Source organism: Schistocerca nitens, chromosome 5 (genome assembly GCF_023898315.1).
Source record: "Schistocerca nitens isolate TAMUIC-IGC-003100 chromosome 5, iqSchNite1.1, whole genome shotgun sequence".
NCBI lineage: Eukaryota > Metazoa > Arthropoda > Insecta > Orthoptera > Acrididae > Schistocerca > Schistocerca nitens.
The window spans coordinates 245,837,758-245,852,212 of record NC_064618.1 but is presented as its reverse complement, the minus strand read 5'-3'; the positions used below and the strand labels follow the sequence as shown (position 1 = coordinate 245,852,212).

The window sequence follows — 14,455 nt, the reverse complement described above, 5'->3', positions numbered from 1 at the left end:
AATAAGTAGGTCAAGAGTCACTGCTGTGAGGGGAGTGAGACTTCTGTGGCTGCTAGGAAACGTCCTTCTTGTTGGCATGTAGTAACTGAGCTAGAGCATTTTTTTGCTGCATCTTGAAAACATGTGCATTATCAGTTCCTTGGAGAAAGATAGGTACCGTATTTACTCGAATCTAAGCCGCACTTTTTTTCCCGTTTTTGTAATCCAAAAAACCGCCTGCGGCTTAGAATCGAGTGCAAAGTAAGTGGAAGTTCTGAAAAATGTTGGTAGGTGCCGCCACAACTAACTTCTGCCGTCGAATATATGTAGCGCTACACAGGCATCCTTTGCAGGTACAAAGAAAAATATTGGCGCCAAAACCTCTGCGTCAATAGATAAATTAAAAGAAAAGCTGGAAGAAAGTAAACATTATGCCATGTATTCTTTCGTGTTCGCTGCTATCCCATTTAAATCCTGTCTGCCTAATAAACTACGAAACTAGAGTCAGACAACAACAAATGCGGAAGAATATACATATCATGTCATGTTTATATACGTATTATTCTTATGCCGAATAGTGATAGGCCTACAATCAGAAATGAAGCACGGAAACTGACTAGATTTTTAAATCTAAGATGAATCTAATTTCTGTGCAGAATATAATCTACTAAAGAGGCGTCTGCATAGATTTTCAAACTGAGAAAAATTTTCGCTAAACTCTCATTCAGAACATCTTCTATCATACGCAGCCTATTATTTGGTTCTTGTCGATCATTATCAAAGAAAGCAGTAGTGTAAGTAACAACAAATAGCAGTCTCTTGCCATTGTTTCGCTTATGAGACAAGTCCTCTCTTTTTTTTATTGTAAGCGGCGGTAGCCCGCGCAAAAGCAAGCCATGCCGCGAGCGGCGACAGGTCGTAAACAGTCATTATCAGAATGCGACAAACAATGAATGACAGAGTACAATAATGCATTTTCAGCTTAGAGTGGCGTAAACACATATAACAAAGAGAACGGCACTTATCAGATCAAAGCAAAATAAGCAATCGATTCAAAGCAGACGAAGCACGTGAAAAAGGAAGGGTACCAGTATAAATACGGACGGAGCGCCTGGCACATAGCAATGGCTACTTGGTAAAGCTTAACTGTTAAGCTTATGACTCGAACCAAACAACTGTAGCTGTATCTTCATCCATTCGGCCTCAATTGTGTTTCATTTTACAGTGGACCAACTTTGTTTCGATTTGGAGTGGCGGTCTAAAACTTTTCTCTCACCTTGAATTTCGAGTCTCAAATTTCAGGAGTGGCTTAGATTCGGGAAATTTTTTTTCCTTGATTTCGAGTCTCATTTTTCAGGTGCTGCTTAGATTCGAGTGTGGCTTAGATTCGAGTAAATATGGTACCTGTGTAAAAAATCTCTAATCAACTTAAAAAAGTGTTAGAAGAGGCACTCATGATGGTCAGTAATTCTCTACCTTGGGAATTGAAGAAATGGAGGAGGAGAAAGCATAATGAAGAAAAAAATTGAGAAATGTGTCATACATATGTGATTCAAGGTTATGTGCTCTAAAGAATGCTTTAATCTACTTACGCCAAACAACTTGATTTTATTTATGTTACAAATGACACATACTTCTTTCACAGTAAGTGCCCACTTTTCCAAAAGGGCAATCACACTCATATCCATTAATGAGTGGTACACATGTTGCACCAGAGCTGCATTTGTGTTGTGATGAATCGCAGGGATTGTACTGTTGTGCGCATACTGGTCCAAACCACCCATCTGCACAAAGACACCTACGAAAGAAAAAATGTTAAAATTAGATTTCCTCCAACAACAAGTAAAAGGATATTTTGTATGGCTATATTTTCTTATAATTAGTGTAGCACTACTCAACTGTTATCAAACTGAAAGATTCCTGAGACCTTCCACAATTTGTGCTTCTGTCTGGCACATACACACATACACAAATGTCTAGTCTTGCAGACAGGGGCACATGTCCTTGCAGCCTCCTTGGGCTTACTATGTTTCTGTGTGGGAAAAGACTTTCAAGCTAGAGCAGTTTTCTGATATGTTACGTATGATCCCTGTTATGCACCACCTATGTCAGTACATAAGTCATGTTTATCTGCCACCCATCAATCATTTGCAGGTGAGTAGTTGCCTTTACTGCTTTTTGATTGTTCCCCAGATATACAAATATGCATGATGAGATTATAAAGAAAAAATTTCACTGTGATGGTTTGCTGATTTCTATTAATATTATTCTCTATTATGCAATGCCACAGTTCTTGAGAGATAGAAATACATAATGTGAGTAACTTGATGCTATTTTGGAAAAATGCCAAAGTTTTCTATTTTACATTCTCAGATTCAATTGTTTCCTTGCATTTGTGCATGTCCTGAATTTTCTATGACCTCTTTGTATATGTTCTGATCAAGAGTCCTGTTTTCTTTATCCACATTATGTTTATTACTGTTGCTTCCATCCAAAGTGGCACCTCTGTTGTATGACAGTCCACAACCTTGAGATAGTGCACACATCAGGTGGCATTGTACCTGGGACACATTATTTTAGGTGACTGCAGTGTTAGTACCTCAATAGTAGGAGCCACTGTTACTGTTCTGAAGTTGTTATTTTTGTGTATCACAACTCTTTGGTACTAGTATTAAATTGCTGGACTCTGCACTCTAGTCACAATCTCATTTTATTTTGTTCCCACATTCCATGGATCCACACAGTGTGATGATGTGGAACGTTTTAAGATTATGCTTACTATTTGACGGTAATTCAGATTCCCAGACCAGCCTGAGTAACAATGTGGAGGGCAGGTTAGAGGTACTTGGGCTTCATACTCCAGCTACAGTTTGCATGATTATGATGACTCCTCTCTGCACTGGACACTGTTTGTGCGTAGCTGTTCACTTTAACTTCATCATCATCATCATCATCATCATCATCATCATCATCATCATTGTCAACCTCAGGACCTGCTTGTTCATTCTACCAGTCTCTGCAAAACCACCAGTGTGAGTGGTCATAAACTGTGTTCTTTCAATGCAGAGTAGGACAGAAAATAGGCAATGAGGGCTTTCTAAACGTTCAACTATCCAGTAAAGAAGGACCCCAAGTTTCTGCAGTTGCGGCACCAGCACTTGCAGCTACAACAACAGCTGCAGCAATAGCAATAAAAGAAGTGGGAATTCCAGAAGCAGCAACAACAAGAATCATAGTGGGGATTCCGCCAGCAGCAGCAGAAATTGCTGTTACAATGGCTGCAAAATCAACAAAGTCTCTATCCACCATACACTTGCTTCCACAAGACAAATGACAGCTGTGTGGTAACTACATCAATTTACATCATTTTGCTCTTCACCATAAGGCAAGTTAAATAACTGTCTGAGAATGACTGAATGCGTGCGTACTGTCTTCATGTGATAAATTGTAAGAAGTGGTGCAAAAACTGCACCCATTTTAAGACCCCTGAGGGTTTTCTGATGTTTGAGGTTTGCTGACTGACCATTATGCTCACCAAATGCTTGTAGATGCAACTAGGCTCAAATTTAATAATGTGTTACGCAATGTACACAAACAAACACATTATGTGTTTCTGACTTGTAAGGCTTAGCATACAAGTGTGATTGGTGTGATTGTTCTTGTAAACAGTGTGACACATTGTATGCAGAAGCTGACTTACAAGGCTTAGCACACAAGTATAATTTTTCTTGTAAACTGTGTGGCACATCATATGCAGACTCATTAGTCCATGAAATTGTTATACGTCTTTCACCTGATAGAGAATTTAGTGCGAAGACTTAAGAGTTGTTTGATCTTTCCTTGAGCAACACAGAAATGCTCATTAAGTACCTGTTTAATAACACTTCTGGTGTTGACTTTGTCAACAGTATTAGTCGCCATTGTGCTCTGTGCTCAACTGGTGACTTCCAGTCAACATTATCGTCTGATTTACTGGGCACCCATCCATCCAGCAGTCCAATATCATGCGATAGTAGATAGTGCAGTAGTTAGCAATACACCACCCTTTTGTTTTTGACAGATATACAAAAACAGAGGTACTTTGTTCACCGTTGGTGTGCCCCAAAATGAGCAAGTGTCTGCCTTAGCCTGGAGCAGCGCATTACTGCTCTTGACACAATTCTTTCATGATACTTTGGGTCTCAACTTTGTCAGTAGTATTAGTCACCACTGTGCTTTTCAGTCAACTGATGCCTTCCAATCAACATTATCATCCAATTTACCACCTATTCATCCAGTAATCCGACATCATGGGATTTGGTAGAGTGCAGTAGCTAGCAATCCACCACCCTTTCTGCTGATAGATACACAAAAACACAGATGCTTTGTTCACCATTGCTGTGGCCCATAGCAAGTGGAAGCTCATACATTTCCCTCTCCATCATTGTCCAAGGGTCCTGGTAAACTTAGTGCAAGGAAATTATGTCCAGATTGTGGCCACAGCATCAAGCTTGTCACTGCCCTTTCCATGACTTCACCTGTTTTGCATGCCACAAACCAGGGCATGCAGGAAGTGTCTGCCTCAGCCAAGAGAGTGATACCAACACCAGCCATCAACACATTGTATGCCGTTATGATGGTGTCACTAGCAGTAGCAAATGGAATGCAGAAGCTTATGCTGCAGCTGGAACTTAATGAAGCAATGGCAAAATTCCAGCTGGACACAGTTGTGGCTGTGTCTCTAATCAACGTGGACACACACTGGCACATCGGTTTCCCACAGCCATCATCCCCTCAGTGCAGAATGTTGATGTACAATGTTCAGTTGATAGAAGGGTCAGACCATAGTTCAAGTTAAATATAAAAATGTAGCAAGGCAACCAACCTTGCTAGTTACGGTATTGCAGTGCCCATGTTTTCCAGAAGTATGATGCAATGTTCCTTCGAACATGCATGTGTGTCAAGCAACAGACACTGCAGTGACTACAGCCATTATGAAACACATGAATTGTATATGCAGTTGCGAATATGAACAACCATCAGCTGTACAATGGAATGATGACAATGAAAATTTGTGCCAGACTGGGATTCGAACCTGGATTTCTCACTTATTGTGAGCAGTCACCATACCATTAGGCTACCTGAGTATGCTTCATCGTCTGACCCAAACTTCCAAATGCCATCAACCATGTATCTACAACCTGAACTCATACAACCATTATTTATATTCCTGTTTTGGTGTATTCCTGCATTAAAATGTCTCCCTTGTACAGGAATATATGTAATGCATATATGAGTGCAGGTTGTAGATATGTAGTTGATGAAGTTTGGGTCAGGCCATCAAGCATGCTCAGATAGCCTAATGGTAAGGCAACCACTTGTGATAAGGTGAAAACCGGGTTCAAGCCCCAGTCCTGCACAAATTTTCAGTTGTCATTCCACTACACAGCTGATGGTTGTCCATGTTCGCAACTGGGAATACATTCCATGTAACCCCTTGCTAGTAGTCAACTCTTGGACGAAAACTAGCACTTTTGGCTTAAACACTTTCATCCTTTCTGGTTTCCAAATTCAAATGAATCTAGTTTCACTTGTGATAACCACTCACAGAACGTGATGCTCTATGTGCACAGTATAAGCAACTGTTTGAACCTACATTAGACAGTGCAACACAGTTTCAAGCCCATGCATCTTTAAAGCAATCAGCTGTGCCAAAGTTTTGTAGAGCACATACTGTGTCTTTTACCACCCCTATCAGGTTAAAGCAGAACTAGATAGACTGAAAGTATGGGAGTAACATCCCCAATTCATCTAGCCAGCAGGCAATGCTAATGGTCATAGCTAAGAAGCTGAAAGGATCTTTTAGAATTTGTGGTGACTTTCTGTCTGCCATTAATGCTTAAGCAAATCCTGATCTGTATTTAGTTCTTAGGTTGAAGGAATTCTTGGCTAAATTGGCTGAGGACCATTAGTTCAAAACTTCCTGATAAGACCATGCAGCAGCTGCAATGGTGGGCTATGTACCTATAAGATGCATTATCGGCTTACCATGCAGCACTCAAATGCAGATACTTTCTCATTTGCCGTGTGGTGCAGACACAGAGTCTGACAGGTGGTAACTTAGACATATGTGACACAATCATGATAAATTTCTTGTTGTGATGTATGAAGTAGCAACAGAAACATGCCAAGATCCAGTACTACACAGAGTGTTGACTGCTGAATTGTGGGATTGGCCAGCGCACACCTATTTACTTTTCATTATGGTACCACCTTAACACCATTGATGGTGTCATATTGTTAGCTATCGGCAATTCTGAATGCCAGGTGGAAGTTCCTCTCAAGCCCTGCCCCCCACCCCCATCCCACTGTCATGTACTGAAGCTCCTCCATGTTGCACACTGGGGTATGTCCAGAATGACGGCAATGGCAAACATCACGCAAATGCAGAGGTGAGAAAAAATCAAACTTTGTCTTTATTCCACCAAAATATTTGTAGCCTCAAGAATAAAATAGACCAGTTGTTAATAAATTTAAATGACGAGTGTGAAAGTGAGCCTGATATACTGTGTTTCTCAGAACATCACGTTATGAATGGAATCCACATGATACAGATTGAGAACTTTAGTTTAGCTACTCATTACTGTAGATCTGTTATGGAAAAAGGTGGTGTTGCAATATTTATAAAAAATAATATAGTGTATAAATCCCTAGATTTAAGCAAATACTGTGATGAACAACATTTTGAGGTGTGTGGCATTGAGTTAACAGCAGATAGTGCAACTGTTATTGTTCTGGCTGTTTACAGGGCACCTGCTGGAAATCTAAAGTTATTTCTAAGACAAACTGAATCACTTCTGGCCCACCTATGTAGGAAAACTAAATCTATCATTGTTATGGGTGACTTCAATGTGGACCTTTTAACAGAAAATAGAAACAAGACAGATTTTGAACATTTAATGTACTGTTACAATTTAGTACCAGTGGTGGACACTCCAACTAGAGTAACTGCCAGCTCTAGCACTTTAATAGATAATGTATTTGTAGATAAGGATATTTGCAATAATTTAACCATGAAAAATATTATAAATGGGCTCTCTGATCATGAAGGGCAATTCCTCACTCTAAACCAAATGAATGTACAAAGAAAAGAAAATTTCATTTGGAAAACATTTAGGATTATAAACAGACACACCACTGAAACGTTTAATCAGCAATTACGGCTTGTGGACTGGTCTCCTGTATATGCTACAGTTGATGTTAATTCAAAATTTAATATATTTATCAATGAAGTTACAAGCCTTTTTGAAGAAGCATTTCTTAAAAAATCAGTGAGAGAAAGCCTGTTCAAATCTGGAAACAAGCCTTGGATTACTAAAGGCATCAAAATCTTTTGTAAAACAAGAAGAGAACTATATGCTGCAGCCAGGAGTTCAAATGATAACAGTAGGATTACACACTATAAAATCTACAATAAAGTTCTGAATAAGACAATTCAGGCAGCAAAGAACATGTGCTTGAAGGCAGAAATTGACAACTCGAGCAATAAAGTAAAAACTATCTGGAAATTTGTAAAGAAGGAAACGGGGAAAAATGCAGTTTGTAGTGAAAATATCCAAATCAAAAGTGAGGGTAATCTTGTTGGCGATCCAAAAACAGTTGCAGACACATTCAACTACAATTTTTTAACAGTAACAGAAAAAATAGGTTTACAAGGGTCCATGAAGCAAGCCATCAATCTTTTGAAAGCTAGAGTACCTGGTTTAGTGCAACACATGAAGGTAAAAACAATCACTGTTCAAGAAATTGAAAGAGTTATTAAATCCCTGAAAACTAAAAACTCTGCTGGAATTGACAACATTTCTAACAAATTATTAAAATACTCCTCCAGCCATGTAAGTAAAGTCCTTTGCCACATTTTTGATGAGTCACTTAAGCAAGGAATAGTTCCTGAGAGGCTTAAGTATGCAGTTGTAAAACCGCTGTATAAGAAGGGGGATAAGACGGATACTGCTAACTATAGGCCAATATCACTACTGACAAGCTTTTCAAAAGTTTTAGAGAAACTAATGCATGCCAGGATAGTTAAGCATCTCAGTGAACACAATAGCTTCAGCAAAAGTCAGTTTGGATTTCAGAAAGGTTTGTCAACAGAAGATGCAATATTTGCATTTACTGGCAAACTCTTGGAATCTATCAACAAAAAACTGAAAGTGATTGGCATATTTTGTGACCTAACAAAAGCATTTGACTGTGTACATCACCAAATTCTTTTACAAAAAGCTGCACATCTCGGTATAAGTGCAGCGGGGAAATGGCTCGACTCATATCTGTCAAACAGAAAACAAAAAGTTGTAGTAGATAGTCAAGATGGTGTCCCAACATCTTCAGAATGGGGTACCATTACATGTGGAGTGCCGCAGGGCTCAGTTCTGGGCCCCCTGCTTTTTATTATATTTATAAATGATCTTCCTCTCTCTACGGAATATTGTAGATTCACCATTTTCGCGGATGACACTACACTACTTATTGATAATTTGGAAGATAAGCTTGAGGTAACGGCAAATAAGATTTTAAATGAAATCGTGAACTGGTTCAACATTAATGGTCTTATTTTAAATTACTGTAAAACAAACTACATTCAGTTCCACAAAACATCCAAAGATGAGGAAATATTTGTAAAGGTAGGTGACCAGACAATAACCAGGGTAGATTCCTCAAAATACCTAGGCTTGCATATTGATAGCAAACTGAATTGGTCCAACCACATCGTGGATCTTTGCAAAAGACTAAGTTCAGCAACATATGCATTGCGCATTGTTTCTTCTTATAGAAATATGGAAACCATGAAGTCAGCGTATTATGGTTACTTTCATGCAATTATGGCATTTGGAATTATATTTTGGGGAAATCAGCCACTGGCTAAACAAGTACTGTGTGTACAAAAAAGAGCCATAAGGATCATGTGTGGAGTCCATCCTACAGCCACATGCAGGAATCTTTTTAAGAAGCTTGAAATACTTACATCCACTGCGCAATATATATTCTCATTGATGTGCTTCATAAGAAAAAAAAAATCCATTTTTAAACTGAATAGTGCATATCACAGTCACAATACTAGAAGGAAACATGATATCCACTATGAACAGCCAAATCTAAGTATCGTGCAGAAAGGAGTCCATTTCAGTGGCTGTAAGATTTTTAATGCCCTCCCTTCAAGAATTAAGTGCTTGGTAGATGATGATCTCCTGTTTAAAAAAACCTTAAGGCAGTTCCTATTGCAAGGATCATTTTATACATTAGAAGAGTTCCTGAACTACAGTGCTTAACATCTCTTGTATTGTAAATTGCAAATGTATGCCCAAATTTGTATTTGTAATACCGAATATTTTTATTGTAAACATATATTTTGCAATATTTATTTCTCTGTAACACTTATTATTTTGTAATCTTTATCTCTCCCTAAAATGTATTTATGTAGTGGGACCTAAGTTACTGTTTACTGTTTTTTGTTTTGTAATCTCTATCTATTTCTAAAATGTATTTTTTTTTGTAGTGGGACCTAAGTTACTGTTTACTGTTTTTGTTTTGTTTTATGTATTACCATAAATTCTGGCCAAAAGCTTGTAAAACTGACACGTTCCATATCCTGTGATACTGTCACAACATGGATCACCGGAACAAGAGATAAATAAATAAATAAATAGCACCACATGTGGGTGGCCCTAGTGGTGATGTCACCACAGAACATACTATCTGGAACCAGGCCTGTGTGCTCAATCAGTCAGCTCCATTACAGCATTTAAAATATTGGCAACACCCTAACCATCCCTAGCAAAGAGTGCAAATTGATTTTGCAGAACATGCCAGGGATCAACGTGGTTGCTAGTTGTTGACATCATCTCTAACTTTCATATTGGGCATGGATGGCTGCTACCTCCACATCAGCTATCATCCATGCCCTCTCCATCACATTTCTGATAGAGTGGGCACCTTCCACTCTGGTTTCCAACAATAATCCTCAATTTCATCTCCTGTATTTCAGGATTTTTGTGAACTCAGTCGCAATGAGCTCCTGACCAGTACCCTTCAAATCCCACATCCGATATGACAGCTGAGCATTTGGTCAGAACCTTCAAAACATAGATACGAAACTATATATGAAAGATACCAACAACAGCTGACTCTGAGGAAGCAGTCACCAATTTCCTTGCCACCTACCAATTCATCCGAATAAATGGACAAAGTACAATGGAAACTTTACATGGATGCAATCCCTACACCATCTCTGACCTGCTGCACCCAAGTCAGTGGGCACAGCACCTAAGCACACTTCTGTGTTACTAAGCAGCCTCTCATATCTGGGCTTCTACTCACAGCCAGAATCCTGGGTGGTCCAAAGGCATCGTTAATAATAGCGGTGATGAATGTTTGAAGTTGCAATTGGCCAGGATCATCTAGTCAGGCACCAATATCACCTCCAGGTGCAGACTGAGATGATGTATGCAACCATGCCAGGAAAAAGCCTGGCCAAAAGCCTGCCTGGTAGCCAATAGAGATGGAAACACTTCCACTGTCATAGCCACTTTCTGCTGACACCTACACTGGCAACATATCTCACTACACAACCAACAGAGGCTGATGTTTTTGGACTGGGTGGCCTAGGATGCCAAACCACTCTTCCTATCTCACCACAGCAACCATCCCCTCCTCTGCAGGCAGGACAAAGCAGTGCTCTAGAACCCACTGCAGTGCTGGGACTCCCACAAACAGCACCAACATGTGGCCCAGCCAATCATATTGAGGAATTACGACAGGAGCCTGTGGTGGGATTTCTGGCATCTCTCTCTTGCCTTCATTGATGAAGTTGGCACAGTATGATCCATTTCCAGCCCTACATGCAGATTAAAGGGGGAGAGGAGGGGATGGGTTTAGTATCTGACTGTAATTCGGATTCCCTGCCCAGCCCAAGTATTGATAAGGACGGGTCAGAGACACTCACGCTTCATACAAAAGCCAAAACTTGGAAACTTGGTCCCTTTGGTATGAGGAGTAGGGGGAGGGGGGGGGGGGGGGAATAGCTGTTGCAGCCACAGACATACCACATGGACCCATCCACTGATGAGAGAATGCCAGTAAATACCATGATCCTCCACTTGACGATCAGTCCCACTAGTCCTTGAAGCCTTTGATGCATGCCATTAATCAGTAGAGTGAGTGACCTTGCCTGTATTGTGTTTTGATTTGGATTTTTCCCTGAACTGTTTGTGCATGCTTATGGCAACTTCGCTACACAATATCCTTTATTCCAGCGCTAGCTCTACAATGTATGCAGGAGAGCTTCTGTGAAGTTTGGCACTGGCAGAAGTGAAGCTGTGAGGACAGGTTGTGAGTTGTGGTTGGACAGCTCAAATGGTTGACCACATGCCATCAATAGGCAAAGGTCCCAGATTTGATTCCTGGTCTGGCAACCAGTTTCAGTTGGCCAGGAAGTTTCAAATCAGTGCACAATCTGTTGCAGAGTGAAAGTTCACTCTGTGAATAGGTGCATTATTAATTGTGTCACTTAGGATATTTTGAGCCTATAAATTATTGTTATTATTATGATTTAAACTGCTGGATCCACTTAAGGGGAATAGGTTTTAGGTAGGAGTTATGTTGTTTTCTTCTCCCATAACAACTGTATTTAGAAGGGTATCTAATGCTTCTTTTCCTGAGGTGCAGGAACCTTTGGCATCTTGTCATAAGGTGCCTGCCATGGTTAGTAAATACTTCTCCAATAAAATTACTTACACATACAACACAAGTATCAAATGCAAATATTTATTAATTTGTACTATAGTTCATTTGTGGTATAGTCTGATCTACATAGGACTACAGAATCAAGTAAAGTCTCTTTTATAGCTCTTGAACTCACTGGAGGAGACATACTTACGTGTAGAGTAATTGAACATATGGCACTTTCATTCCCTTGCTACTAATGTCTCTCTTAGTACCTGATGCTGCATTTTTCCTTTGTGATCAGTGGTAATTACGTGCCCAGGATCAGTAAGTAAGTAATGTGCTTTGCCATGGGTAGAAGTAGACATAGATGCTGTTGCCATGGAATTGCCTGTATAGAAGAAGTTTAGACTAAAGAAGAAATTCTGTGGCAACAGCTATGTGAGCAGTAATGGAAAGCACAAAATAGAAAGGAATTGACGTAGTTCTGGCAGCTAAAAGCTGTAGGTAAAATACCAAATTGAAAAAGTGCAGCAACCATAAAACAAACAACCAATAACTTTGACATTAGAAATGGGAAATGTAACTTGCGTTTTTCTCACATTACATTCTGAAAGACATGTTCAAAGCAGTTAGGTTGATGCAGTACTTCTGATTTCTGAAAAGAATTTGACTGAACACAACACTAATTCTCATTAATGTAAGTAGGATCACACAGAGGATTAAACAAAATTTGCAGCATGACTGAGTATTACTTGTTAGGCAGACTGCAGTGTGTTGTCATGGATGAAAAGTTACCAACAGATATATATTAGCTTCTGATGTGCCCCAAGGAAATGTGCTGGAACTGTTGCTGCTCATGTTATATATTAAAGAAATGACAGGCAAATATTAACAGTAATCTTCCACTTTTGCAGATGATGCAGTTCTCTACAACATAGTACTGTCTGGAAAAATCTAACATTCAGAAATGTAAAATTGTGCACTTCACAAAATAGAAGAAACCTAGTATCCTATGACAGCAATACCAATGGAACAAAGTTGGAATGCAGCGTGAAGATGCTGAAAAAATGGAACTTTCTGATGGGTAAAGACAGATGTAAACTAACCCATGAAAGTTTATTTACAAAGTTTCAAACGAAACTTTAAGTGGGGAATATAAGAATGTACTACAACCCCAATGTATCATATAAACTGTATATATGTGGTATCCGTTCTTTCAGACAAGTAGGAGATCCGGGTTTGAATCCCAGTCAAGCACAAATTTTCATTCCCCATTGATTTCAATCAATTCCCACCTACAGCCAATGTCTATAATTCCTTTGTGCCCTGGGTATCACTCCTCCAGTGATTGAAAAGACAATATTCGATTAATTTCAGCATATGTAGAAGCACTTAAGCAATCATTCTTCCTGCACTCTGCATATTAATGGAATGAGAAGCAGCACCAATAACTGATACAATTGAAGGTACTCTACACAATTCACAGTGGTTTGCTGAGTATAGATGGAGATGGAACGTAGATGTGCTGTAGCATGGACCTTGTGTTTAAAAGGATGGATACAAGAGCTATAACTTCAGTCTGGCACCTTACTTAGAAGATGGTCAGTGGTATGTAGCTAAAATGTCAGATGATCAGATGAAGAAACAGAGTTTCAGTGGATGCATGCCCAAGGTCCAATGTCTCAGCCAATACGCCATGAAAACATGAACGTGCACAGTGTAATAGTGGTATGAATGAAATTTTAAACAAAGGCCTGTGTGAATCTTTACTCTGTCCAGTAATGATTCTGATACCTATCTTTTGTGTTCTGAAAGTACTCTGTACCATGGGAAAGTTGTCCTAGAATATTATTCCGTAGTTTAACGAAGAGAGATGGTCAAGAAATGAATGACCATAAAGCTTCTGTGTAATGTTCAACTGTACATAAGCACCATTGGATTTTAATAAAGCAACAGAATTGGCTTGTTTTTTGAGTGGATACAGCATGACAAACTACTTGCAAGCTGTAAATTAAATTATAGAATGGAAAAATGAGTATGAATTATCACTATGTCTGAGATTCATAGATTTTTGTCTCACAACAGGTGGCTCCCTCTTTTCCTAAGATCTGAATGAGCTACACTCCCTATTTAAACTTGCATCGAGAATGAAGTAAGATTTGCCACAACACATGAGATATCATCTTTCTTTCAATCAATAAAGGTTGACTTGTTGTGTGATGAAGAGAGATCAAAGGTAAACGCAGTAAAAGATGCTATATATGAAGACCAAAATCATGTATAAGAGGCGACCTGAAAAATAGAGATAATGTCTAGCAGGCTACAGGGTATTTAAGAATGAGTTGCTACTGTCTGCACCTTCACACTGACAGCTGTGGTAATCTCTTTTTTGTAACATACCTAAGATGGTTTTTTAACATGTCTTAAGATGGTTCACATTACCATCACACCCCTCATTCATGTTTGTAAACATTGTGTTATGTGTACAATGAGTATCATACAAAAGAGAAGGTGATTTTGTTGATTTTTACATATGATCACATATAACCACATTAAAATATATCTTACAGAGGGTAATCTGCTTAAACAAGATGTTTTTGCACATTTCTGGCTTATTAGGCCTCAAATTTAGCTCACGGCATGGCTTAGTAATAGAATGAAAAGTGTTCTGAAAACTGGTTACAACATGAACACCAACAAAGTAAAAAAAGGCTAATGGAATGCAACTGAATCAAATTAGGTGCTGTTGACAGAGATATGTTAGGAAATGAGA

At 39.1% G+C, this 14,455-nt stretch overlaps 1 protein-coding gene across 1 annotated transcript in view; it reads right to left on the bottom strand.

Moving 5' to 3' along the window:
• LOC126260367 (protein eyes shut-like) overlaps positions 1-14,455 on the bottom strand; it is a 276,950-nt gene that overhangs the window by 79,205 nt on the left and 183,290 nt on the right. Inside the window, exon 16 of the mRNA XM_049957695.1 lies at positions 1,614-1,777. Within this exon, the coding sequence (XP_049813652.1) occupies positions 1,614-1,777 (164 nt within the window). The remainder of the gene's footprint in view (positions 1-1,613; positions 1,778-14,455) is intronic.